This window comes from Budorcas taxicolor, chromosome 8, assembly GCF_023091745.1.
Source record: "Budorcas taxicolor isolate Tak-1 chromosome 8, Takin1.1, whole genome shotgun sequence".
Classification (NCBI taxonomy): Eukaryota; Metazoa; Chordata; class Mammalia; order Artiodactyla; family Bovidae; genus Budorcas; species Budorcas taxicolor.
In genome coordinates this window covers 93,928,341-93,956,184 of record NC_068917.1, presented here as the reverse complement: position 1 = coordinate 93,956,184, position 27,844 = coordinate 93,928,341, and the positions used below count along the sequence as shown (strand labels likewise).

The window sequence follows — 27,844 nt, the reverse complement described above, 5'->3', positions numbered from 1 at the left end:
AGCATTGATTTTTTAGTTAATAACAAACTGCTATTTTCCACTCAATTAAACTGAATGTGTTTTAATGATAGGAAGGTAATCAAACTAATTTATTGATGAAAAGCTGTATGCCTCACAGAGGTATAAAAAACTACCCAGTAAAGTCAGAATGTAAACAGTGGGAAACAAGCGTTCATGTTTCCTGATACTAGAACACTTTGCCCAGCGGTAGAGGCAACTGGCTCCAAATGAACTCTTCGGGTGAAGCAGAAGCCTGAGAACCATGTTTGGGGACCTGTCAGGGAAAGCATTGTATGAAATGACTCTCTCTGACCTCCTTCCTTTGACTTCTTTGCTCTTGGCAAATCTTGCATGCACAGAACCACTGAATGGCATGCACTGATTCTAGCCCAAAGTTTGTAAAGTTGAAAGTCACAGGCTGTACTTGGCCGACAAGTATGCTTTGTTTATTTTGGACATTATTGACTGCCTTTTAAGATATTTTAGGACTTCTCTGGCGGACCAGTGGTTAAGACTCCATGCTTCCAATGCAGGCTATATGGTGTTCGATCCCTAATCAGGGGACTAAGTTCCCATATGTCACATGGCATGGCCAAAAAATATATAGATAGAGAGATTACCAACTTCTCTTGAAAATGTTGAAGGTCTGGCAACACTAGGTTTATATTTTTGCATGGCCACATTGCCTAGAGCTGAGTGGTTATTTTATTCCTGTCTGCTGTGATCCCCACTGTTGGTTACTGATTGCCTGACAATAGTTGAATTTCATTTGAGTGTTATCAGTGTGTGTTGTATTGTGCTAAATCAGTTCCTGGTCTAAGAGAATGTTGTTGGTTGCCTACTCAGCATCCACTTCCCCTCTCTCACCTGAATAGAACACAACCAGGATTTTATTCATATGATTATTTATATCCAGTTAGACCCCTTCATTCCATATGTCTGGAAGGAAGCTGACTTCACTTCCCTCTTCAAGGATTGTCTTAATTCAAATAGTAAGTCCCATTCCCAAACCCAAAGTTCTACTCTTAACAGTGGATAGTTTAATTGGGCTGAATTGCTTGGAATAATAGGACTGAAGCAGTTTACTTATCTTCTGAATTTATTGTGAGGCCTGAAACTGTTGGAGCTTTCTTGTTACCAGGCTTGATAATGAAATCAACACAGAGATGGGAAAACTAGAAGAATCTCAGGGATGTTGCTCCAACTGAGTAAATGTTAAAATATCTAATTAGCTTTATTGAGTAATTCATGAATTGGGCAGCATCCTGTTTAGCAAGTAGAGGGGAGCTCCAAAAGGCTATAGAAAGAGATTTTTAAAGGTAAGATCAGGAAGTCAAAGACAAAGATTATTTCAAACTTAGGTAGCCTGTCCATAGTGGATGAAGGGATCTTTGTGCCAGTTTACTTCATCTTCCTTTCAAGGATGGAAAGGTTTACCTCATTGGTGCTGACCGCAAAATTCACACTGACCAGTTAGAATTACCTTCTCGGAGAGGATTGTGACTGCCATAAGGTCAAGTATTAAGTCTTCCTTTTAGCACAAGTAACTCCACTTTGGGCCTCTAATTCTTTTTTTTTTAACAGGGAAATGGTGCCAGGTCAACTCAAGACACCCCTATTCCACCCACACTTCAGAGTGCTGGAGAAGATATTGAGCAGACAGAAGACCTTTATAGAACCTTTTAATTCTTACCATGTAGATAACCAGATTCTCCAGCTATTGGTGAGATCTATCTTTCTCAAGAGCTCCAGTCATCTGACACCTTCCCAATAGCCTGTCCTGATTCAAAGAGGCGGCTTCACCCTAGAGAAAATGGAATAGATGAAAGGGAAGATGGCCAAGACCTCTTTCATTGACCACATTTCCAGTTTCTGATCATCTACTACATGTTCACAAGCTACCAGCCCACAATCGTAATCAAGAGAAAAAAAGAATAACCCTGGAAAAATAAGTTTGGCCCTCACTCCTAAATGGCAGAACGTTTGCTGGGCTATAAGAATATTTTTTTGTGGGGGAAGCTTCCTTGGTGGCTCACGTGGTAAAGAATCTGCCTGCAATGCAGAACAGGGTTCGATCCCTGGGTCTGGAAGATCCCTTGGAGAAGGGAATGGCTACCCACTCCATTATTCTTGCCTGGAGAATCCTGTGGACAGAGGAGCCTGGCAGGCTACAGTCCATAGGACCACAAAGAATCAGACTCGACTGAAGCCAATTTAGCATGCACAAGGATATTTACTATTTTATACCCTTGAAAGCTCTTGTATTTGATTGCTTGTATCAACATTATAATTTAAGTAATAATCCTTTTTAAAAAGGAGTAGAGTCCTAAAGATTTCAAGTGATTTTTTCCAAGTTACTTAATGGCTATTTCTCCAAGGACCCATCTTCAGGCTAATTGCCAGTCTTGGTTAAATATATGGTTCTGCCACCAGGTGGCAGCAGGCAATGTGCTTTTCACCTCCAGTTTGTCAAAAGCATTGCTTGAAGAGTACAATATTAACTCTTTGGCCATGTCTTAACTCTTTCCTAGTGGCTCAGACGGTAAAGCGTCTGTCTGCAATGCAGGAGACCCGGGTTCGATCCCTGGGTTGGGAAGATCCCCTGGAGAAGGAAATAGCAACGCACTCCAGTATTCTTGCCTGGAAAATCCCATGGACCATGGAGCCTGGTAGGCTGCCGTCCATGCGGTTGCAAAGAGTTGGACACGTGACTTCACTTTAACTCTTAAAAACCTGAACAACTAAGTAGCAGAGGCTTAATGCTTTCATAGAGGATAAAATTAAGATATTTTGGATTTTTGTTTACCACCTTGTCTGTGCTTGCTGCCGAAGAAGGCAATGGCAGCCCACTCCAGTACTCTTGTCTGGAAGATCCCATGGGCGGAGGAGCCTGGTAGGCTGCAGTCCATGGGGTCGCTAAGAGTCGGACACGACTGACCGACTTCACTTTCACTTTTCATTGTCATGCATTGGAGAAGGAAATGGCAACCCACTCCAGTGTTCTTGCCTGGAGAATCCTACGGACGGCAGAGCCTCATGGGCTGCCATCTATGGGGTCACACACAGTCGGACACGACTGAAGCGACGCAGCAGCAGCAGCTGTGCTTGCTGCAGATGTTCAGTAAGATTTTTGTTGTATCTCCATGCATTCCAGTATTCCGTGTACTCTGGATTGGGTTATCTGTATGCTAAACATGATTCTAGAAGTCCCTTATTTATCCTATTTTTAGACTAGTTGTATTCTATCCAGCATAACATCACTTGTTAAACAGAAACACAGATTCCATGGCATCTGCTTTATACTTGGTGAAATCTTAGAATCTTTGGGGGAAAGCTCTCTAGAAATGCAAGTTCTTACTTTTTAAATTAGGCCCCGCCTCTAGGCATGTTTGAGGACCACTGCTTTAAGTGATGATATCCGGCTCTGCCTGAGAGAGCTCTTCAGAAGCCAGCCCTCTCTTGTCCTCTCCCTCCCCTACCTTATCATCATTCGCCATGGCTGCAGCCATCTCCTTCTCCACACTCTGCCTCCTCCTCTCCAGATCACCTGGCCGACTATGCCACACCAGGCCTAGCCCTCTTTGTGAATTCTGGGGACCATGATCTTGGCTCAATCCAGGGAGGCAGAGTCAGGCCTCTCATCCTCAGAGAGTGAGGATAGGGAGTCCCAGCAGGATCTATGGAAGCATAAGAGCTGATATGTGGTCACAGGTTGTCAGAAAAGCTCCACTTCTTCTAAAAAGTTATGTTCTATGTTACAGTCAGAAAAATTGTCTTTTTATACCGTGTGGCATTCTATGGTTCAGTTCAGTTCAGTTCAGTCGCTCAGTTGTGTCCGACTCTTTGCGAAACCCATGAATCGCAGCACGCCAGGCCTCCCTGTCCATCACCATCTCCCAGACTTCACTCAAACTCACGACCATTGAGTCAGTGATGCCATCCAGCCATCTCATCCTCTGTCGTCCTCTTCTCCTGCCCCCAATCCCTCCCAGCATCAGAGTCTTTTCCAATGATAGAACTGAACATCTTCCCACTAAAAACTCTTTAAAAACATCTATAGAAACAACTATTTCAAGCCAAGGGCCAAAATCACACTGAATAGTGATGTGTTACAAGTGGTCTTATTAAAGTCAGGGACAAGTCAAGGATGCTGTGATCACCTCTATTAATTATCAATGCTCTGAAAGTTCTAGAATGTGCTATCAGACAAGAAAATTCCATAATAGTTGTGGTTGCTGAAAGAGGGAAATAAAATAGCCACTGATTAAAGATGATATGATGGCTACCTGAAAAACCCGAAAGTAGCAGCTGAAACATAGTGATAATCGAACAGCTCTGTCAGGGAGTGAGATGCTAACAACTCTCCAGAGTTACTGTTGGCAAAAGAATCAGTGTAACTGCTGGAAATTGCAGTGAGGAACGGATGCAATCCAAAAGAGCAAGGTGGTGGGGGAATAGAAATACCCTATGATTAAACTTAAGAGGAATAAAATACCAATCTGCACAAAAACGTAAAGTTCTACTGAGGAACGAAGGATGGAAGGATCGGGGGAGGGAGGAAGGAAGCTTGTATAAATGGATGGATGGATGGATAAATGAGTGGATGGGTGGGTGGATGGATGGGTGGTTGGATAGATGCATGGACAGATGGGTGGTTGGATAGATGGATGGATTGATAGATGGAGGATGGATGGATGGGTGGATAAATGGATTAGTGAGTAGATGGATGGACAGATGACTGGCTGACTGGATGGACAGGTGGATGGATGGATGGGTGGATGGATGGATAGATGAATTAGTGAGTGGATGGGTGGGTGGGTGGATGAATTAGTGAGTGGATGGGTGGGTGGGTGGATGAATTAGTGAGTGGACGGATGGATGAACAGATGGCTGGATGGATGGATGGGTGGATAATGGAGGATGGAATGAATAAAGCAGATGCTTACACTCCAATTCTAGAAACCTACGAAATTGAGTAGGAGCTGGGTAATGATTGCTTTCTCCAGAACAGTGGCAAGTGTTTGGAACCAGCCTAAGTGCTCATCAGGGAGGGGTGAGGTACAATCTGTGGACACCCCACAAGGAACAGCCCTCCCCCTCCTTCCTGCCACCTTCCCCATCCCCAGGAGCTCATCAAGGGTTCTGCCGATGCCCCGCCCCCAACCCCATCCTCACGGGGTGGGGGGTGGGATGCTGCTTGAGTTCACCACCTGTTAAACTCAATTCATAAAATGCTCCCTTTACTGAGGTACTTTAATAAAACCTCCAGGGAACCCTCAGCACCTTCATTTCTAAAAAGGTGGCTCTAGTGAACCCTCTGGGGCACAGAGAGCAGAGCAGATAATGCTGAGAACAAGTGCATCAGTGAGGGGTGAGTTGACCACCCTCACACTCACACTTAGAAACAAGGAAAACAAATGGACGAGAAAGCCTTCACACTTTTTGTGTAAAATAACCATGAGCCTGAGTCAGGCTCCACCTGCTCCTCAGGGCAGGTACATCTGGGAGGTCACATTTCCTCACCAGGGTTCCTCTCCAGAGTGGACACACCAAGCATGGGGACTGCGCTGTGTCCTGAGTCTGCACTTGAGAAATGAGGAGCTGGCCAGCCCTGATCTGGCAACAATCCACATTTCCACCAGATGCGTTTTAATTTTTCCAACTAGGAGGACCCTCTTATAGGACTTTCAAGGTCTTCCCACATGGAGGAAACTTGGATGAGCACGATATGACTTGGTGTGACCTTGCGGATGTACGGACTCTTAAAACCCTGAGAGCCCAGGGTCTACAGCTCCCGAAAAGGAAAGTGCCGGAGAGGACAGGCCGGACAAGGCAAATAAGGGAAAAACAATGCAGCCTAGGGGCTAAGCCTTTTCTCTTTCACTTTCTTGACATTTATATTTACATTTCTTTTAGTACATTTTCAAAAACTTCCTTTTTTTTTTTTTACAATTTTCACATTTTCAAAAGTCCCTTTTTTATGTTTTCAAAAACTCCCATTTCTCTATTAACAATGTCACCGCAGCCCAGCTGTTACAAAAATAATCTGTCTGAAGTATTCAATCATCTTATCTTTTAACAACACTACTGCTGCAAATGAAAAGCTGTCATGGTTTTGAATGCTAGAACTTTAAGCTGGATGTCTGTATAGAGAACCGGAAGCAACACAAACGGGCGCGAACTCTCCCTAGGGAAGGAGGGAGGCGTACCCTTCTGGACGGGGCGGAGCGGCCTGTCAGGGACATGCTCCTGGATCGCCAGCCGCAGCTTCAGCCGGTGCAGCGGGTTGCTGATGCCGATCTCACGCTGGATCTCCGTGTCTAACAGGGCGACAGGGTGGACATGATGGCGCCGCTCTTCGCCGCGTCTTGGCTCGGCAAGCAGCCACCTACCAGGCCGGGATCCCGACCCAGAGCTGGGGACGGGAGACAGGAGGCAGGAGGTTATGCGTGGCTGTGGAGGGACTGACACACCCAGCCCAGGAAGGGGATGCAGGTGCGGGTGGGGGTGGGGCGCCTACACACCTCCAGCCAGACCACAACAGTTGGCCCGGCCCACTGTGCGAAGGCAAGCCTTGTCTCCCAGCTTCCTCCAGTAACTCATGCCTACAAGTAAGGAAACATTCAAAATTCAAGAATCACTAGTACACACTGGTATAAAACAAGTTAACCTAAGTATTTATTCTCTTTATAAATTTGAAAAGTGAAACAGTATGTATCTCACCATTTTCCTTTAATCTTCTAAACCATCTACTTAAGGAGAGTTCAGACATATTACAAAGAACACCTGAGTCATGAAATGCTGAATGAGTCCCCACAATTCCTTATAGAATCACCTCCTTCCCGATGAAAGAGTTATTGCCAACCTTAAAGGATTCAGAAGTCTGCACATCCAAGGGAGGAGGGTAGTCAAGGAAAAACATCCACTCTTCCCTTTCTAAACAGTGAGGACAGATACACAGAAGAGGAAACCACACCAAGATCTGAACAGAGGAATCTGTCCCTGAGAGAGCTTCAGGAATGCACACCGTTTCACAACAGACACACAAAGAGCAACACAGACTTTCAACACAGAATGCTATAACACAGCAAGCAAGGAGAGGGCTGGATGGGGGCTGTTTCTATCCTACACTGCTGTTCAGCTAACCAGCTATGTGCTAAATTAAGATACTGGTTATTCTTTTTTGACTAAGCCGCTGTGTGGCTTGCAGGACCCTAGTTCTCCAGTCAGGAATCAAACCCCAGACCTCCTGCAGTGGAAGTGCAGAGTGCTAGCTACTGGACTGCTAGGGAATTCCCTAAAGATACACAGTGGCTTTTCAATACACTCAAATAGCATCAGACTTTACTTAAGACAGTAAGTCTATGTATGGTTAAAGCTCAAAATGCTTCACATCAAATTTCAAGTAACTGTTCCTTTAAGTCAACCTTAGGTTTCCTAGAATAGTAAATATAATCTAGAGCCAGACATCTTGGAAAGTGAAGTCAAGTGGGCCTTAGAATGCATCACTACGAACAAAGCTAGTGGAGCTGATGGAATTCCAGTTCAGCTGTTTCAAATCCTGAAAGATGATGCTATGAAAGTGCTGCACTCAATATGCCAGTAAATTTGGAAAACTCAGCAGTGGCCACAGGACTGGACAAGGTCAGTTTTCATTCCAATTCCAAAGAAAGGAAATGCCAAAGAATGCTCCAACTACCGCACAATTGCACTCATCTCACATGCTAGTAAAGTAATGCTCAAAATTCTCCAAGCCAGGCTTCAGCAATACGTGAACCATGAACTTCCTGATGTTCAAGCTGGTTTTAGAAAAGGCAGAGGAACCAGAGATCAAATTGCCAACATCTGCTGGGTCATCGAAAAAGCAAGAGAGTTCAAGAAAAAACATCTATTTCTGCTTTATTGACTATGCCAAAGCCTGTGACTGTGTGGATCACAACAAAATGTGGAAAATTCTTCAAGATATGGGAATACCAGACCACCTGACCTGCCTCTTGAGAAATCTGTATGCAGGTTAGGAAGCAACAGTTAGAACTGGACATGGAACAACAGACTGGTTCCAGATAGGAAAAGGAGTATGTCAAGGCTGTATATTGTCACCCTGCTTATTTAACTTCTATGCAGAGTCCATCATGAGAAACGCTGGACTGGAAGAAACACAAGCTGGAATCAAGATTGCCGGGAGAAATATCAGTAACCTCAGATATGCAGATGACACCACCCTTATGGCAGAAAGTGAAGAGGAGCTAAAAAGCCTCTTGATGAAAGTGAAAGAGGAGAGTGAAAAAGTTGGCCTAAAGCTCAACATTCAGAAAATGAAGATCATGGCATCCGGTCCCATCACTTCATGGGAAATAGATGGGGAAACAGTGGAAACAGTGTCAGACTTTATTTTTTTGGGCTCCAAAATCACTGCAGATGGTGACTGCAGCCATGAAATTAAAAGACGCTTATTCCTTGGAAGAAAAGTTATGAACAACCTAGATAGTATATTCAAAAGCAGAGACATTACTTTGCCGACTAAGGTCCGTCTAGTCAAGGCTATGGTTTTTCCTGTGGTCATGTATGGATGTGAGAGTTGGACTGAGAAGAAGGCTGAGCACCGAAGAATTGATGCTTTTGAACTGTGGTGTTGGAGAAGACTCTTGAGAGTCCCTTGGACTGCAAGGAGATCCAACCAGTCCATTCTGAAGGAGATCAGCCCTGGGATTTCTTTGGAAGGAATGCTGCTAAAGCTGAAACTCCAGTACTTTGGCCACCTCATGCAAAGAGTTGACTCATTGGAAAAGACTCTGATGCTGGGAGGGATTGGGGGCAGGAGGAGAAGGGGATGACCGAGGATGAGATGGCTGGATGGCATCACGGACTCGATGAACGTGAGTCTGAGTGAACTCCGGGAAATGGTGATGAACAGGGAGGCCTGGCGTGCTGCGATTCATGGGGTCGCAAAGAGTCGGACATGACTGAGCGACTGAACTGAACTGAACTGAGGAATAATTATACCAGAAAACACAACATGTATCTTAATAGCTCAAAAAGTGAAAGTGAATTCATTCAGTCGTGTGCAACTTTTTGCGACCCCATGGACTGTAGCCTAGCAGGCTCCTCCATCCATGGAATTTTCCAGGCAAGAGTACTAGAGCGGGTTACCATTTCCTTCTTCAGGGGATCTTGGATCTCCCAGGGATCAAACCCAGATTTCCCACATTGCTGGCAGACGCTTTACCATCTGAGCTACCAGGGAAGCCCCTTAATAGCTCAAGGAGAGTTTTTTAAAAAGGCCAACTTTTTAAATTCCCGTATCCCAGGGGAACGAGCATGTACCACATGCCTGGAGTTTGCATCCCAACCACAACCACCATCCAGAAACAAATGGAAGAATCGCTTGGCTTCTGCTGGGGTTTATTTCCTTCCTCAGCTATAAGATATCGCATCACTCTGCTGTCACCGGCTCACTCTCAGCTGAAACCTCTCTTTACAGAGACAGCTTCAGAAACGAGCCTGGGGGGCTGCCTGCTCTGCTGCGATGACCCTGCTTGGCCCGCCCTGCAGGGCTACTTAGCTAGGACTGCCTCTGCCCCCTCGAGGATCAAATTTGAGTCCCCAAGTGCAATTCGTTAAAACACTTGCTTAGCGAAGTAAACTGACGTGGCATGCTTCCTCGCCTTAAAATTAGAGTCACAGGAGAGAGACATTCAGAAATACAGTGAATTCTATGGGGAACAGACACGCCCAAGAGAAAGCCACACCCTCTGCGGATGACAATGGGCACTTTAGAGCAGGACATGAGCACCACGGTCAAGCTGTCTTTCCTAACAAGATGGCTGTGTGAGCTTCTTCCCATCAAATGCTACACATGTGGCACCACCGAGACAACAGGTATGGCCTTGTTTTCTGAGACTGACCGTCCGCACAGCCCAGCACCTCCTACGAGGGTTCGCTGGGCTCCCTTTCACCAACACCGTGCCCCACTCCTGCAGTGCTGCTCAGCTCAGAGCCTGGAGCTGGGGACGAGCCCCACGGGGAGGCTTCAGGACACACACAGCTCAGCAAACCTGCTGACTCGGCTTCCCCTGCGAGCTGGCACATGACGGTGTCCACCAAGGGGAAGGGGAAAGACAGCATTTAGAGCAGGAGGTACATGATGCCCGAGGGGAGTCCCCGCACGCCCAGGACACTGCGATGACCAACAGGGACACAGATGGTCCCGGCGGCCTCGGCCTCCACTCCTCACGGAGCACGTCCATGGTGAGCCCGCAGTGCTCTCCCTGGGTTTCCACAGAACGTGAAAATCTGAGATTCACCAACCCTCAAAAATTCTCTGAAAGTGGATGCATTGGCTGCATAAATTTAGCAAGTAAAAGAATACCTTTGAGACAAATTGGGGCTTAATAGAAAGAAAATAGTTTTGAGAAACAAACTGATTCTCACAACTATGATGCCATAAATGTTAAACTATATTTAAGTGATATTTTTTCTGGAATACTAAAATATTTTTTCACGTTTTATAGGTAAGGCATTTTCCTTGTAGTCAATGTTGTCTCTGGTTGACAGAGCTGAGATTACCCACTGTGGTCAGAAAGAAAATCCTCGTACTTTGAATTGTTCTCTATGAAGCCACCAGAACATCCTGGAATTTGCCACACGTAGCAACAGAGCAAAGAACAACCCATTTGTGCACACGCACACACACAGTTATATGTCCACCTTAACACCAGATCCAGAGAAACCTGCCTACCAGAAAACACACACACACACACACACACACACACACACACACACATCCCTAAACACAGGCACTGAATCCACTGGGATTCCTTTATAATTATCCTTCCATCACTTTCAAGACAAGAGGCACAGGGCTCCTGAAACTGACAATGAGGGCGTCCCTCATGTCCTCGTGGCTGGCCATGCACAGCACCCCGTCTGCAGCCGGTCCAGCCAAAGGGACCACAGAGAGGTGGGGCTCGAGGTTGCACATTTGATGGTGGTCTTGTCATCTCGTACCTCTTCCCGTAAAGCTGGCAGCTGAGGGAATGAGATAAGTGTAAAACTGGGTAACAATAGACTGTGTCAAATATGTGAATCTGGAGCTCTGTGAATAGCTGAGTAGCTGTGGAGTAGCTGTCCCCATGTCGGCGTTTCTGTCATTGAATGTGCCCTTGATGCTCTAGTGTGACTGCCCCGCCCCCACCAGGTGGCAGGGACCCCCACGTGGCAGCCCCCAGGCTCACTCTCTCCAGCTCATCCACCCTCTAGAAGTTTCCCCAGACCCTCAGTAGGAGTGGGCGCTGCGGGTGTGTGTGTGTCCTCGTGCCCCGTGTGATGTTGCACTACTAACCGCAGTCTGTGCTTGCACTCTTCCTCCTGCACTCGTGGGACCAGGCAGCATGGCGGGAACGCAGAGGCTGGATTCTGCTACAGGCAGGACTTACTCCTGTTGAGCTTCGGGTGAGTACAGGCAGGCCTGGTCCTTCAGGGGCACGGAGGCCACTCCCTAGGAGTGGAGGGTCAGCAGGTTTCTGAAGGCCGCGCCCGGGAGAGCCCTCAGCAGCAGAGAACGTGACCTTGGCGCCCGGCTGCCGCCTGAGTGGTCAGAGCGTGACCTGAGTCTCCCTCGCGTCCGTGCACATGGGTGTCCCTCCCACAGCAGCAGTGTTGCTGGCCATGCCCTGCATGCACGTTCTCGGAAGGAACAGGGCCCAGAGCATCAGGGTTCACGATGCTGCCCTGCCCTGGGCCTCTCCATCCGGAGGCCAGTGTTCAACACAGAAGTGCACCAGCATCTGGGGGTTGGCCGCCGCTGAAAGGCCACCCTCCCTTGAAGGTGCTGCTCTTGGTGGTCCTCTGGTGGGTCCAGCCTGGGAGCCCAGCCCTGCTTGAGCCGCTCTGAGAGCAGGAGGCTGTCTGCTCTGTCCTGTTCATGTCTCAGCTAAAAAGCTGGATTGGGTTTTTTAAGTTTTACCAGCAGCTTTTAGTTATATGTCAGAATAAAGTCAGCCACAGAGTTCTCTCCTTTATCTGCTTGGTCCTTCACGTTTCTCTGCATTCTCAAAGCAGCTGAAGCCCAGAATGGGGTGGGGAGGGGGGTGTGTCTGGAGGGGAGGGTCTCGGGCACCAGTCGCCGCCGTCCCAGGACTGACTCGTCTGTGTGTTTGTTTACCCACACTACTTCTGCAGGTGATTATACAGCGTCCAGAATACGATAAAGACTACATTTTGAACTTAATGCAATCTTTAATCTGTTAATACTTGTTATATGGACCCTAAGATATTTTATTACAGAGTTTTTAATTAGTGAAAAATTCATGAATACCATAGAGAAAATATTTTAAACTTTAATGTTTCTTATATTTATGTAAACTTATGACTTCATTTATATACTTACTTTTTCTTGTATATCCAGGTTATGAATATCCTTTCAGATCAGTTCATGTTCTGATACCTGATTTTAGTCTTTCAAATGAATGTACTATAATACTTGTCTGTATAAATCCTATGAACAAATATAGGACTTTTGTAAATGATGCATTTATTCTAATTATTCTTGTTTAATTTTTAAATGTTACACCATGAGAGGAGGGGTTTTACTGCGATTGTAAAATCATCATGACACGGTGTGTATTATCCTTCCAGAATGTAACCAAGCTCTCCAACAATCACTCTGAAATGAGCGAACTTAATTTCTTTTTTTTTTTTTTTGAACTTAATTTCAACCAATTGTTGTATTTTAATGACTGACCTAAACTGTACTTTTTTTCTAGGAAGAAATGCTTTTTGTCTGCAGCATGAAGTGATTTAAAAGTACTGGGTGTTCAATGTGAGCTTCTAATGAAATTTAGGTTGAAAGGATGACTAGGTGACTATGAAAATCTCTCCTGTAACCTAGTCTCTGGACCCGGATCCCTCCTCTCCAGTGAGACTCTTCGAGGACCAATCGAGATGCCCTGCACCCGCTGCGGAGCCATTGAGTTGGACAGTGAGGGCACCACATCCCCGACAGACAGACAGCATAGTGCAGCTCTGACAAAGGCCTTATTTTTCTGATGTGAATCATCTTTTTACATCTGTTTGTAAACATGTTTAAAGAATGGACCTAGGCATACATTTTTAGATTTTGATGACATAGCCATTTTGGATAGTATAAGTAGCAAATTTAACTTTTACTTTTTCAGCAGCACATTAAAAAAGCCAGCAAGAGATGGGTTCAGATCATGGTGCCTTATTATGCAGCTGATATCTTGGTAGACAGAGATGGCATGTCTCTTTACATGTGCGTTCTGCCTTTAATTTCCTTGTACAATTCATTGTTATCATTCTGTTTTTCTATTAATCTTTTGTGAACTTCCTGAATATGTAACAAAGTATGTACAGTCTACTTTTGAACTATTTTGATCACAGTGTTATTTACTGCTTTCTTTCAATAAAGTACTGAAGCAAAATTTCCCACTGCCAATAAAGAGTGCCGAGGGTAGGCTGTACTCTCAATGAGAACAGACCAGAGCTGGTAATGGAAGCCCGTTTCATCACATGGACATTCTGTTAAGAGAAACGGATGGATACAATGGAAAGGCTAGAAGGCGGAAGTATAGGGGTCCCCAAAGGATGACCAACCTGGTATTCATGTCCTTGGCTCTGGAGACAAGAGGCTCCATCACTTCAGCACCTGCGGGGACAGGGCCCCTCTGCTGCTGAGGCGTGGGCAGTGGGCCGAGGGTGGGCACAAAGTGCAGGTGTCGAGGCTCACCGTGGATCCCAGGGCGGGGTGGCCGAGGGCAGCCCTGATGCGGACCCGAATGATGTACTAGGGAGTGTGCGTGTGCACGCTGGTGTGTGGGAGCTTTTAATGTTATTTTGGTCAACAGTCTTTATTATTCATATATCCATAGAAACAAGAATGTAGGGGAGGTGGGAGGGGGATTCAAGAGGGAGGGGACACACGTACACCTATGGCTAATTCATGTTGATGTATGGCAGAAATCAAACCGATACTGCACAGCAATTACGCTTCAGAAAAAAAGAACATAGCAAGGTGGTCAGGAAAGTATGAAAAAAAGATTTCTCATATTTATAATCACAACTCTGTGTACATCTGGGAGCACGCTGCCCACCATCATCAGACCTTCCCGCCAGCATCAGACGTTTAACCCCCAGCATCAGGCCCTAGTCGAGCATCAGGACCTCCCCCAGCATCAGACCCTAGTCCAGCATCAGATGTTCCCACCCCAGCATCAGGGCCCTCTACCAGCATCAGACCCTCCCCTAGCATCAGGCCATTCTCCAGCATCAGACCCTCCCCCAGCATCAGGACTTCCTCCAGCATCACACCCTCCCCCAGCATTAGGCCTTAGTCCAGCATCAGGACCACCCCTAGCATCAGGCCCTAGTCCAGCATCAGATGTTCCCCCCCAGATTCAGGCCCTCCCCCAGCATCAGGGCCTCCCCCAGCATCAGGCTGTCCTCCAGCATCAGACCCTCACCCAGCAAAGGGCCTTAGTCCAGAACCAGACCTTCCCAAACCATCAGACCCTAGTTCGCCATCAGGCCCTCCTCCAGCATCAGGCCCTAGTCCAGCATCAGACCTTCCCCCAGCATCAGACCCTAGTCCAGCATCAGGCACTCCCCCAGCATCAGGTCCTCCCCCAACATCAGGCCCTAGTCAAGCATCAGGTACTCCCCCAGCATCAGGCCCTCGTCCAGCATCAGGAGTGGCAGCCCCACTTGTCTAATGCTCCTGAGCACACTTAGGCAGCCCCAGAGCAGCAGGACAATAGCTCTTGCAGGATGTGCATCTTTAGGAATCACCTGCGGAGCAACAGCAGCTGGGGTCTATTTCAGGCCAAGGAGAGGCAAACAAGAGGCACTTGTGCGGGAGGCAGCGGTGGGTGTGGGCACATTCCCCAGCTCTGCTTTCCTCCCTGAGGGGGCTTTGTTCTCCTGCTCTTCTCACGTGGTCAGTCGAGGGCCCCAGGGCTGTGTCCTTCCAGATTCACAGTCTCCTTGATATCTCAAGCCCAAATCCTGAGTTGCATCCCAGTCCGGCGTGGCAGAGGGCTGGGAACACCCAAGCTCAAGGGCTGAAATGATCCCAGGGGAACAGCCGGGCCCCAGCAGGTGGCAGAGCAGGGGATGAGGGTGGCCGCCCACAGAGAGCCCCGCAGCAGCACTGGAAGGAGAGCAGGGATGCCTTAGCTCACTTGGGGACGTTGCCTGGCCTCAGCACTCAGATGTCACCCCCAGCAGCTCTGGGGACGCAGGAAGCTGGTGAGTGACACCACTCCACTCGGGCCGTGTGGGTGGGCACTGCTGACCATGGCCTCGGTTTTCATACTGGTTCCAACTGTCCCTCCAAGGGCTGGCAGGCTCCTCCTCCGAATGGCACAGATATTTTCTTCGTGGGTGAACACATCCCGGCTTGTTTCTGTCGGCACTGTTGTCGCTCTTCGTGTGTTTTCCTCTTTTCAACCTGTGCTTGCTGCTCTTCCAGTTTAACTTAGGAGCAGCCCTTATTTTCTGCATTTCCGAGTTGTCAGCGTTCCCTGGGGCTTTCCAGGTGGTGCTAGCGGTAAAGATCCTGCCTGCCACTGCAAGAGACAACGAGAGATGTGGGTTCGATCCCTGGGTTGAGAAGATGCCCTGGAGAAGGGCATGGCAACCCACTCCAGTATTCTTGCCTGGAGAATCCCATGGACAGAGGAGCTGGTGGGCTACAGTCCCTGGGGTAACAAAGAGTCAGACACGACTGAAGCAGTTTAGCACACACTCAGGTTTTAGTTCAGTCACTCAGTTGTGTCCGACTCTTTGCCACTCCGTGGACTGCAGCACTCCAGGCTTTCCTGTAATTCACTATCTCCTGGAGTTTGCTCAAACTCATGTCCATCGAATCAGTGATGCCATAGAACCATCTTATTTCTGTTGCATCCACCAGAGAGGTGGCTGGGGCTCAGCAAAGTGCATGGTCCCACTACGTGGGTGTGAACCTGCCCTCACCACTCCCTAACCGTGCAACCATCACTGTCTCCTCCTCTGTAAATCGGGAGGTGGCAGCACCTGCTTGGTAAGGGGCACACACAGCATCTGGTATATAATCAATGCGCCATCCACCTCAGTGTTGTATTTATTAATAATAGGGATAGCATTTAATAATCTGCTCCTTTTCCTCTCTTCTCACTTAACTGTGCTCCAGACCATATCTGTTTTACTTACCCTATAAATCCCATACCCAGCAAAAAGAAGACACTCAACAAATATCTGGCTGAAGAGGCAGGAACATACCCTGTCCTTAAGGAGATGAAGCCAAGTGCGATGGGGGCCTGATGATAACACTGTGTGATGAGGAGACCCCAGGAGGACCTGCGTGGCTGTGGGCTGGGGTGGGGGGCATGGGCAGAACCCCTGATGAGCTCCTGGGGATGGGGAAAGTGGCAGGAAGGAGGGGGTGCTGTTCCTTGTGGGGTGTCCACAGATTGTACCTCACTCCTCACTGATGAGCACTTAGACCATTTCCAAACACGTGTCACTGTTCTGGAGGAAACAATCATTGACCAGCTCCTACTCAGTCAATTTTGTAGAGTATGTTTCTCATTGGAGTATAAACATCTGCTTTATTCATTCCACGCTCCATTTATCCACCCATCCAGCCAGCCATCTGTTCATCCATCCATCCACTCACCAATCCATCCATCCATCCACTCTTAATTCATCCATCCATCCACCCATCCATTCATCAACTGATCCGATCATCTCAGACGCTACAGAAGACAGACACCTCCTCCACTCCTCCCAGGAGGACACCCAGCGTGAGTAACAGGAGCCTCGTGGGGACAGCGGGGGAGACACAGAAGGGACATGCATGCAGACCCTCCTCCCTCTGAACGGTGAAGCACCCACCTGGTCCTAACGCTTCCTTGCTGGTGTGTCCAGGCTGGCCCTTTTCCTTTTTGCCAAACAAACGACCGATGGAGGACTTGATGCCCTTCTTCTTTGGGGCTTTCTGCAACGCGTCCGGGCTGCTATTGCTGTTGCTGGGGTTGCCCCCGGGGCCGTCCTGAGAGCCTGTCGAGCTTCGGGGAGAGAAAACGACCTTTAACCGGCACCCTTGTGCAAACACACACCCCTCCACAAGACCTACGGATAGAACCGGCCCAGCAACAACCGCGCCTCAACCTCGCAGCAGACAGTGGAGTCTCCTTCACCAACCACACTCCACATGAGCAATGCAGACTTCCGGCCATAAACAACGGCCCCAGGAAGCTGAGCTTCTCTGACTGGAGGTCTCCCCAAGGAGGGCTTCACTCCAGACGAGCTGGTGCAGAGGGCGCTCCAACCCTCCCTCAGGGTCGCTGCTCCGCAGGTGACGACACTCCCAGAGAAGGTGAGCTCCCCAGTTCTGGGCAGTTCCCCCCGCCTCCTGCAGGGTGACCATCCTCGGCCGTGGCAGGAGAGCGACGGTCACTGTGCAGGGCTGCTGGTCAGGTGACCACATGTGCCCTCCATCGAGTGCTGCATGGCTCACGACAGGAGCTCAGCAGGTGGGGGTCTGAATGAGGACAGTGTCAGTCATGGGAGGTAACAGACAGTCTCCTGAGAGGAGACCCCTGAGGAAAAGGGAGGGACCCTCAAGAGCAAATCCAAGAGGCACGGAGCCGTAACCATCAGGAACACGCCCCAGGCCGGGCAGACCTCTAGCAAGAGCAGGAAGAAACCTCCCACAGGAGTCAATACATAGAGACAGATGCTTTCTAAAATCACTGAGGTCACTGAGCTCTTCTACCCCAGCACCTGAAGTTCACCACCAAACACAGGGACCGAATCCAGTTGGATTCCTTTACAATCATCCTTGCAACTCTTTCAAGACAAGAGGTGCAGGACTCATGCAACTGACGACGAGGCGAGCAAGCCCCTTACTTGTGGGCGTCCCTGATGTCCTCGTCGCTGGCTGTGTGCAGTGACCCTGTGTCCAGCTGGTCCAGCCGAAGGGACCGCAGCGAGGCGGAGATCGAGGTTTCACCTTTGATGGTGGTCTCATCATCTTCTACCTCTTCCTGTAAAGCTGGCAGCTGAGGGAGTGAGGTAAGTGTATAATTGGCTAACAATAGACTGTGTCGAAAAAGGCAATCACACAGGCTTTACATTATAACCAGAAAATTATTTGAAAATATATTAGCTATACTATCCACCAAGTACAAAAAAATGCCTTGTTCTAGCTTAATGCCATCTTAAAGGACTGTTTGTTCAAGGGAGCGGGGCCATGGAGCAGCGAGAGCACCCCACTGAGTGCAGAGACCCTGGACGGGAGCCTCCCTGCAGCCGGGCTCCACACTCCCTGGAATCCAGCGACCAGATGGCCCTGCCAGGCAGGACAGCAGAGCCACGCCAGCACCGTGAACCCTGCATGGCATGAACTGCCCTGATGAAACGACTGTGCTCATCGCCAGATGCTGCTCAGAAGCACCACTAGCAAGAGTAAGAAACCTCTCAGCAAAGCCATCCAGACCTTTCTAGTTGAAGGAGAAAAGGAAACAGCTTGTACCACCACCCAAGATCATTTGTAGTGATGATGCAGGTTACTGAACCCATGACAACAAGTGAAACACAGAAAAGGTACCCAAGCCCTCCATGCGAACACCATGTGTCTGGCTTGTATTTCTCAGTAACATACAGACTGGGGGCTACACACTGAAGTGCTTACACCCAGCTTGAGTGTCATTTGCTCACTGTGGTTTACATAAAGCTCTCCTAGGTCTTCACTAAGAAATAATCTTGTATCAACCTAGAGGGGTGGCATGGGGAGGGAGATGGCAGGGAGGTTCGACCGGGAAGGGATGTATGTGTACCTATGGATGGTTCATGTTGAGGTTTGACAGAAAAGAACAAAACTCTGTAAAGCAATTATCCTTCAATTAAAAAATAAACTAATTAAAAAAAAAGAAAAGATGATCTCGCCTGGACTCCCAGCTTTGCCGCTAGTCCTGGGTCTGAAGATAGGAAAGACAGTTGTGGCAACAGTGTGGGGAACAGATGAACCCCTTCGGGGTCCAGACAGGTCTCACTTACACATTTGGGTGTGTGGTTAAGCAGGGGAGGTTTGAGGAAACATGCATGGCAAGTATTTTTATAAACAATGAGTGTGTTGTTTTAACCAACTAACCAGTCCTTTTTTAATGGGATTCTGTAAAGAATACTGATCCCGTGCAGCCCCACAGGAGCTTGGTGACAACAAAGTAACTTAGTGCAAAATACAGCTGAACTCGTTGAACAGCAGCTGGATAAACTGGGCACCCTCCTCTGATCTCTAGCAAGAAACCTCAGACAACACAGGGCTACAAAGGCTAGAAATTATCCACATGGAACTGAACAGGGATCAATCTCAAATTCAAGTTAAAATAAGCATTTATAAAAATCAGAAACAACAAAGAACAGAGCAGGGAAGTGACACACCTGGGTTGACTATGGACTCAGTGGAGACAAACACCTGCCTCAGAGTCAGGAACCACGGCCAGCCCCTTCCCCCGGGCCTCCTGCTAAGGAAGGCCTCTGGGTGTGCAGCCTGGCCGCCCTTCCCCAGGATGGGAGCCGCCCCACTGGTGCCCATGTGACTAGGATGGGCAGTGCCGCATCCTCACTTAACAGGAGGGCAAAGCAGGCCACAGAGAGGGTGAGCGGCACACCCAGGTCACCAACCCCAGGGTGATGGCGCTGCTCTGCTGTGCCCAGCAGAAGGGCTCCCGGGCACTGAGCTGCCTGAACTAGAGCACGGCTGCCTGAGTCCTGCAGGAAGGCCCCAGGAGTGCTCGATCAGCAGGCTGGGAGTGGGAGAGGGGTCAAGGAAGGCCAGCCCCCTGGGGCACTGGACTCCAACGACGGGCTCAACCAAGTGACCAGAGGGGAGAGGCAGCGAGCTCCCTCCTGATGCTCCCTCCATCAGGGATGCCGTGATGGACACGAGAGCCTCTGGAGCAAAGCGGGCTGGACGGCACCACAGTAAGTGTCCAGGCTCTGATCAGAGCAGTCTGAACCACACTGCTGGGTGTGGGAGCCTGGGCACGGTGCTTGGCCTCTCTAAGCCTCAGTGTCCCTGTCTGCTGAATGGGGATAACAGCAGCCTGGACCTCACCTGGGCGTCTGCGGGATTAGATGACAGACTCGGAAAGCACTCAACACGGTGCCTGGTGCACAGAGTCTCCTGCACACTGCTACCCACCGTCATTAAATTGGCTTCCCCCAAATCTAACTTCTATGGCTCTGATTCAGTCATTTGTTTTAAAAAAAAACACTAAGTAGAAATTCCATGGTGGTCCAGACGTTAGGACTTGGCACTTTCACTGCCAGGACACTGGTCTGATCCTTGGTTGGAGAACTAAGATCCCATAAGCTGTGCAGCACAGCCAAAAAAATCAGTAAAGAAAAATTTTAAAATAATAAATAATACTATGTCTATTATAAATAAGCATGAGATGATTAGAAGACAAACAAGTGGGAGATAGGCAAACTGTTACAATTGTCCCAACAAATGACCTATTTCCAACAGAACCATCCGCATAGTTTAAGTGGTGGGTAAGTTTCATTGCTTCCATTAAAATGTCAATTATTCACCAGTACATAACCACACAGTGTTCATTCATGTAAAATGATAAGGACTCTCTACTACTTCACAGAGAAACAAAGGCATGCTAAATTACTAAATAGTTTACCTTTTGACAATGCTTCCTTAAATCACTAGGCTGATAGATGCATGCAAAGAAATGAAGAGAAACCAGATTTATTGAGACTTTGAAGCTAAAAATTCAAGAATCAGTATAGACAAATACAGTATAGCAAAAATGATGGCAAACATATAAGTGAGATGAAGATTTAGAGAACATGTAACTGGAAACAGAACATTTTTTTTGACCACAGAAATTAAATAAGCTATTCAAGATTTACTAGAGAAACACTACAAATTATTACTCAGGAAGATACAATTCTATCACAACATCACAATTTATTAAAGCACAGCATTCTGTACTTTAAAAAAGGCCCTTAACAGTTGTCTATTCTCAGCCAAACTTCTCTATAAGTTAGTTTCTCTTCGTAAAAAACATGTTATACTTTAAAATAGTAATTTAACTGATGAGGAAGTTACCATAATACCTATTTGAACACTGAACAAATCAAACCACCTACTGGACATTAACATAAAATGCTTACCTAGAATTTGATTTAAAACTTCTCAAAGTAAATTTATTAAACCAGGTTCCCTGTGAAAATATGTAAGAATGAAAGCTAGCATAATAGCAGGTGCAGTCTTTACATTTTATTAACCATAGAAGATGCTTTTTTAAAGAGTCTAGTAGAGACATTAACTGTGCAAAAGCTGATGAGATTTATAGTCTTAAAAACAAGCACCAACACAGAAAGGATATTGTGTCAAAAGTCCATTAATTCTACACTTAAGAAGATCATTTAAGTAAGGATAATCTCATTTATTAATTACACATGATATGTGGTTTAGGATCCATCTATATTATGCTTGTAACTGCATAGTGATATGCTAATTCAAACTTACTGCTATGGGGGAAAAACACCATTTGATGAGACATGAAGACAAAGCACAAACCCGACTAAGGGGACACCTGCTGTGGACCACAGCATTGCTATGACCAGAGCAAGTGGGAGGACGGGGAAGGGGAGATGGATGAGTAAACTACAGCCTCGGGGGCAAGGCGGGGCAGTGGTGGGAAGCTGGGGTCTGGACTGACAACCACTAAGCAGACAACAGGATGAGCCAGGAAATCAAAACCAATGCTGAAAGCAGACACACCGTCAGAGAACTCCAACAGCAGGACAAAATACACAGACTGCTCTTTTACAAACACTCCGAAAGAAATCAGTCGTGAAACTACAGAGAAATCGTCAAAGAATTTTAAATAACTAATTAGCCAACGATGCAAATTATAAAAACAGTGTCTCAAAAGACCACAAAATGGACTAGTTACCACTTCACATGCCGCTAAATGATTCACAGTCAATTTAATTATATGCCGACTAACAATGCAGCTAACATGAAACGGGTGGTAACCAAAAAAAGTGATAATACAAGTGCAGTTACAAAGCAGAGTGTTGTAAACATGATTTCATGGGGTAAACAGCAATGCACTCACAAAACCTAAGCTAAACATGGAAGAAAGCTGGAACATGTGCTTTAGAGCCGCACACTCTGTCACCAAAAGCCCTAGGTCGTCATCTCGTTTTCAGACTCGGAAGAGTGAGGAAGCCCGACTTCTTCACTGGGGCCCTGGGGCACCGGGCTTTTAATCCGGTTTCACATGCAGAGCTGGCCTGAGCACACGGCCAGGCCCATTAGCGAGCAGACCAGTTTAGATTCCTAAGCCAGGGGTCCAAATATCAAGACTAATTTGTCGCTGTGCAATTATGGAATGATTTCGCTCAGTCACGTCCGACTCTTTGCGACCCCATGGACAGTGGCCTACCAGGCTCCGCGGTCCATGGGATTTTCCAGGCAAGAATACTGGAGTGGGCTGCCATTTCCTTCTCCAGGGGATCTTCCCAACCCAGGGATCGAACCCGGGTCTCCTGCATTGCAGACAGACGCTTTACCGTCTAAGGCACTAGGGAAGCCCCATTAAAGACTAGGCAGTTTTAAAAATCTTAGACCTATGAGCATAGCAAATGTACCTGATTTTCTTCTGGGTAAAAAGAAAAAACCAACAAACAAAAGAAAACCAGTGTGCTCGGGGAGGGCGCGGCAGGGAGGAGGCAGACACGTACCAGTCATGAAGCCCAGCTTGTCTACTTCCCGCGCAGGGCTGTGCCGCCTCATTCGGGGCTTGGAGCACCCTCTGCTGGGCGGGCAGGAGCCGGCATGCGAGGAGGCGGGATTCAGGTTGAGGGAGTTCAAGGATTTAAAGCACCCGAAGGTTGCTTAAGCTCCTCCTGCCCACCCTGCTCTCAGTCCTCTCAGCCCACTGATCCGTGTTCTCCTTCTTTTCTTGGATCAACCTAAAATAGAATAAAATCATCACCTGCCTTTGTCAGCAGAGGAACGTGTCTGGACAACAAATTTAGGCTTGCATTCTGTGTCACGATTAGCAAATTCCAGGAAGAGTTGCTCAATTAACATCTGAGCAAAAAGGTTCAGCTTTCCCTCTTTTGAATATTCTCAAACTTAGAATAACTTATCATTGAGTCTTACAAAGTGGCCCCTGATCCTTCACGTTTGATTTGACTTATTTAACATTCTGATGGGGCCTGGGTGGTGACTCTCCTGTGAGGAGATACCTGAAGCTGACCACCTTTACCTGCCCTGCTCTCAGGGCAGAGATGACGTCAGTGCCTCAGATCTTTTCCACTGGGAATCCGGAACTCCGTATAACCAAAACAGCGATTCACGAGCAAGCTGGAGTTTCTAAACACAAGTCTCTAGACCAGATGAAGTGCTGAGTTGCACTTTTCATTTTTTTTTTAAGCTTATATATGTACAAATGCATCACTTGATGAAGTTCTCCACCAGCTTTGTGTGAGTTTCTGGATTCATGTCAATGTGCTGCATTAACCTAGAAGTCACAGTTACTGCTCTTCTCCCCTACTGTGTCATGGATGATTTTATATACAGATTAAATACAAGATTATGCAAATAAAATGATTTTCGAATTAAAAGACAAGATCCTTACAGGTAGTAAACGCTCCAGTTTCACTTCTACTTATACATCTTGAAAGTTTTTCACTGTTGACAAGTTGATGGACAGAATTTACCATTTACATCAAGTCAACTTGTTGCATAAGGAAAAATCACTTTTACCTGACAACTTGCTGTAAAAATAAAATTAATATGTAACTGTTCTAAATTTCCTACGGGGATGAGGAAAGACAATCTTTCTGAGCTTGTCTGTGCTCAAACACGGCCCACAAAGCAGTCTGTCTCAGCATCAAAAGTGCAAGCGGCACCATCTGTGTTTGCTGGTTGTGCCATTTACCCCTGCCTTTTCCCCGAGCCCCCCGCACTCAACCGGCAGGAATGGGCACCTCGGCCAGGGGTGACAGGATGAGAACAATCTGAGCAGCAGTTCTGCCAGGTCCTGTGCAGGGTCACCAGCCTGCGGCCACTCTGAACGTGGACTCAGGACAGGAGGCATAGCTGTGCTGGTGTGGCACCAGGTAGGCCTTGGGGCCCCCAGCCACCCAGCTGCACCCAGACCCAGGGCCCCCTGCTCACCACGAGGCGGGCCTTTGGGTTCTATCCTGTTTTGTAAACTGTTATAACTGCCAAGACTGGGTCTAAAGAAAACATTTTAAATATACTGATGAGATGAGAAAAACTCAAACACATGTCCTCGGATTACTGTCTTACAACAAGCCAAACTTCACAATGTATTAAGTTAAAAAGGAAAATGCAGATCTGAGTGGGAATTTGCCAACCCCAGAACCCCAGCTTTTCTGTTCCAGGTGGCTTTTCACCAGAACCTGGAAGGCTCCGAGGGACACACGAAGGTGAACCCTCAGTGCTGGAGGGTGCACGGGCCACAGGGGACACTGCCTCGGCACCTCACCCACCTTGGGGCCCAGAGCTGAAGGGGGGACACCCCACAACGGCCCCCCACAGAGTGCTGACACCACACTGTGGACAGAACACCCTGGCTGACTGAGCTCTATAATCAAGGGCAATCTCAGAACTGAAAATTCTTGAAGCAGACCTGAAGTCAGTTTCCTTACTACGGAACACTCAGACTTCTCTAAGCAGAAGACAGCTCCTCAGAGAAGCCGAGTCTCCGGGGAGCTGGGCTCAGGTGCACCCACCAGATCTCTCCATTGATCTTGTCCAGCTGCTCCTGAATCCTCCCGGCCGGAGTCTTGGCATCGGCCTGCCCGCTGGGCGACAGCAGAGCGGGTGCGCTGAAGAGGGTGACCCCATCGCCCTTGCCATCAGACACGCCCTCGTCATTCTCGAACACCTGGGCCACGTTGGCCAGCACGCTGGCTTGCTGCCCGCGCTCCCGGTCCTGATCTTTCAGGGGCTGCACCTGGGCACGAGAGGACCACGTCTCGTCAGCAACATTCCGGACAGCTCAAGTCTATCAGGAACTGAACACAATTTTACATGGAAGCCCTGACTTTGGACAAATGGGCCCTGCTTATGAGACACTGCCATCTCTTAAGCGAGCAGTACTGAAGAAACGGGCAGGAGGAGAATCCAGTTCCTAGATGGCCTGGTGACATTCAGGTCTCAGCGTGGACGGAAGGCAATCCTATGAGGTTATTCACAAGGGTGGGCTGATGGAGTCAGAGACAAAAACCGAAAATTACAAAAATACATCCATGCTTCCATCAGCCAGGCTGAAGGAAAATTAGAAATAAAAAAATCCTTCAGCTCCACAGCCGCTGGGTCCACACCGCCGGTCATCACTGGTACTAGTTCGCCAAGTGCTGGGGTCCAGCCCCGGTGGATCCAGGGAATTCGAAGGGCAGACCGAGTCGGCAAGGAAAGACTTATTTATTTATTAATATAAGATTAGATTAGGAAGAAATAGTATAGTAGGAAAATTAAGTGGAGAGAAGAGGCTGATTAACTTGGGTTACATGGAAAACCAATAAAGTTCCAGACAAGGAGCTTGAACCATCTACGTTAGGCCGCTGGCGCCCCTTTGAATATCGGACAGTGCCCCGCCTTGGGCTCTCTCTCTTACGGATCTTAAAAGCCGGGACAAGTAAGTAGACATAGTGAGCCTCCCAGATGGGAATTCAGCCTGAAATTAGAGTAAAGAGGAGACACGGGGGAAACCAGTCCAGCGACTGGCTCTCCTTCTATTGTCCTTCAAGGCCTTTTATACTTTTGATTATACATAGAGATCAATGGGTAATACAAAATTATGTAGCCTTAGCAGCCCAGACTCTTTCTGTATATCTTTTTGTATACAAAAGGTCTCAGGTGATTTACATTATCTTCTGGCCAAGAGGCTTGTTAACACTTTTTGGCTCTCTTCCTTAATGAATGTTAATTTCATTTCCCCCGAAGTGTTTTTCTTTAATCTGCATCTCCTTAAAGCACTAAAGTTACATCTCTATAGAACAAAGGTGCAGTGGGTTAAATCTAATGTTGCTAATACCAGGTCTACTACTTGTTTTTCTATATACCAACTATATCTAAAAATAAAGGATATGAAAATTTGGCAGCAAGTATTGGCTCAACAAATGAAACCTTTAATCAATCCTATTCTAATGATTTTGACTCTTCGGAAGCCCCTACATTCCTAGGATGTTTTAAGCTTCCCGTGCCTCCTGCGGTCAGGAGGCCTCAAACAATCACATGCGCAGCTGCACGAGTCCTGCAGGCAGGCTAGAAAGCCATCAGAGGGGTTTTTGGATTGAAACACTCTTTCAAATGCAGAAGACTAAAGCCCTGAATTGACTTTTTCCAGAGAATGTCAGAAGAGTGGAAAAGCAAGCAGATTCTTATTTTTTGGGGGGTGGATGCTCAGGAAATTCCAGGGGGAAAACCTGAGGTCTGATTAGCCTTGCCATCAGAGCTCTGCCGCATGACCTTGTCACAGGTGGAATTCCTCATGCTGGCTCCCGGCAGCCGAGGAGCGCCGTCCTCGGGGATTCCCAGCCCTCCGTTTTGCAGGCTGGTCTGAACACACACAGACAGGAGTGAGCAGGGGCAGCCAGGGGACGGGAGGGCCAGCCTCCCGTGGCTCTCCTCTCAGGGCACAGACCCTCGGGCTGTTATGGGGATGGCCCCTCACACCGCAAGGGTGGCTCTGTCATCTGAGACACATGGGAGAGTGCCTGCTGGGCCCCGTGCTGCCCTCCCGCTCTCACACCTCACATCCTCCTCTCCGCAAATCTCCCCCCTGCCCCACTCTCACCCAGGTCCTGCCTTGTTTTCCCAGACATGACCTCAAAGCAACCGAGGGGCAGCCTCGAGGTGCTGTCTTGCTGACTCCCTGTCCCCCGTGGCCAGTACCCTCACTTTCTGTCTTCGTCACAACCCCTCCGCAGGGCTGGGCCACCCCTTTTCCTGGCTCCAGGACCACCTGCCATCATTGCTGCTCTGCTCCAGCAAACAAGCTGCCTATGGGTTCACCCCCATCAGCCCGATCAGCACGTCCTCTCCATTCTCTTGCCTTAAAATCACACATTTTTGAACATTTTAATTCTGAGAAACTGTACTCTAAGTGTTCCATAGCAAATATAAACACTCAGAACAATACTAACCCTTATAAACCATAATGAATAAGAAGTTACATCTCAGCTGTAGAAAAGCTTCTGGAGGAAACATGGCAAGCCATTGACGACAATGAAGTCTGAAGAGAGAAGCTGGACTTGGGGTCGGGGTTCGGGTGGCGGGGCACAGGACTCAGTCTATTGCCCTCACTCTTCTCATCGCTTTAAACTGTCTCCATGGACCTCACTTTCATTGCTGGGCATTGCTCACATTCATTCCTCTACACCCCACTTCACTTCCTCACGGGGTAAAACAATTCAAACAGGCCAAGTTTCCGAGTCACTCGACTCAACCTGGCAGCTCTGTGCTGTCGGCCACGGCAGTCACTCGCCTTGTGCAGCCACTGAGGATGTGACGCAGGCCGGTGCAAAGCTTGATGTGGAAATCACACAGATTTCAAGACTGGCAGTGAAAAAAGCATGTAAAGCAGCCCGTTCATTTTTAGGAAATTTTAGACTGTGTATGTGGCTTGTATTATCTTTGTGACGGACAGCACTGTCCACATGAAAAGGCTCATGCTTTGTCTCAGCTTTCGGGTGAACCCAGAAAGGACTACTCAGAATTCTGAACCACACACAACGGCCACACACTCTAAATCCACCTATAATGCAAATCACATTC

The 27,844-nt window shown here is 47.8% G+C and overlaps 1 protein-coding gene across 1 annotated transcript in view; it reads right to left on the bottom strand.

The window, feature by feature from the left end:
- Positions 1-6,084: 6,084 nt before the first annotated feature.
- Positions 6,085-27,844, bottom strand: part of LOC128052106 (liprin-alpha-1-like) — a 35,507-nt gene continuing 13,747 nt past the window's right edge. The window contains 11 exon segments of the mRNA XM_052644555.1: positions 6,085-6,415; positions 10,922-11,028; positions 11,436-11,586; positions 13,615-13,804; positions 16,891-17,063; positions 17,908-18,059; positions 20,694-20,723; positions 21,741-21,880; positions 22,771-22,915; positions 22,917-23,001; positions 24,796-25,019. Coding sequence (XP_052500515.1) covers positions 6,085-6,415; positions 10,922-11,028; positions 11,436-11,586; positions 13,615-13,804; positions 16,891-17,063; positions 17,908-18,059; positions 20,694-20,723; positions 21,741-21,880; positions 22,771-22,915; positions 22,917-23,001; positions 24,796-25,019 — 1,728 coding nt within the window.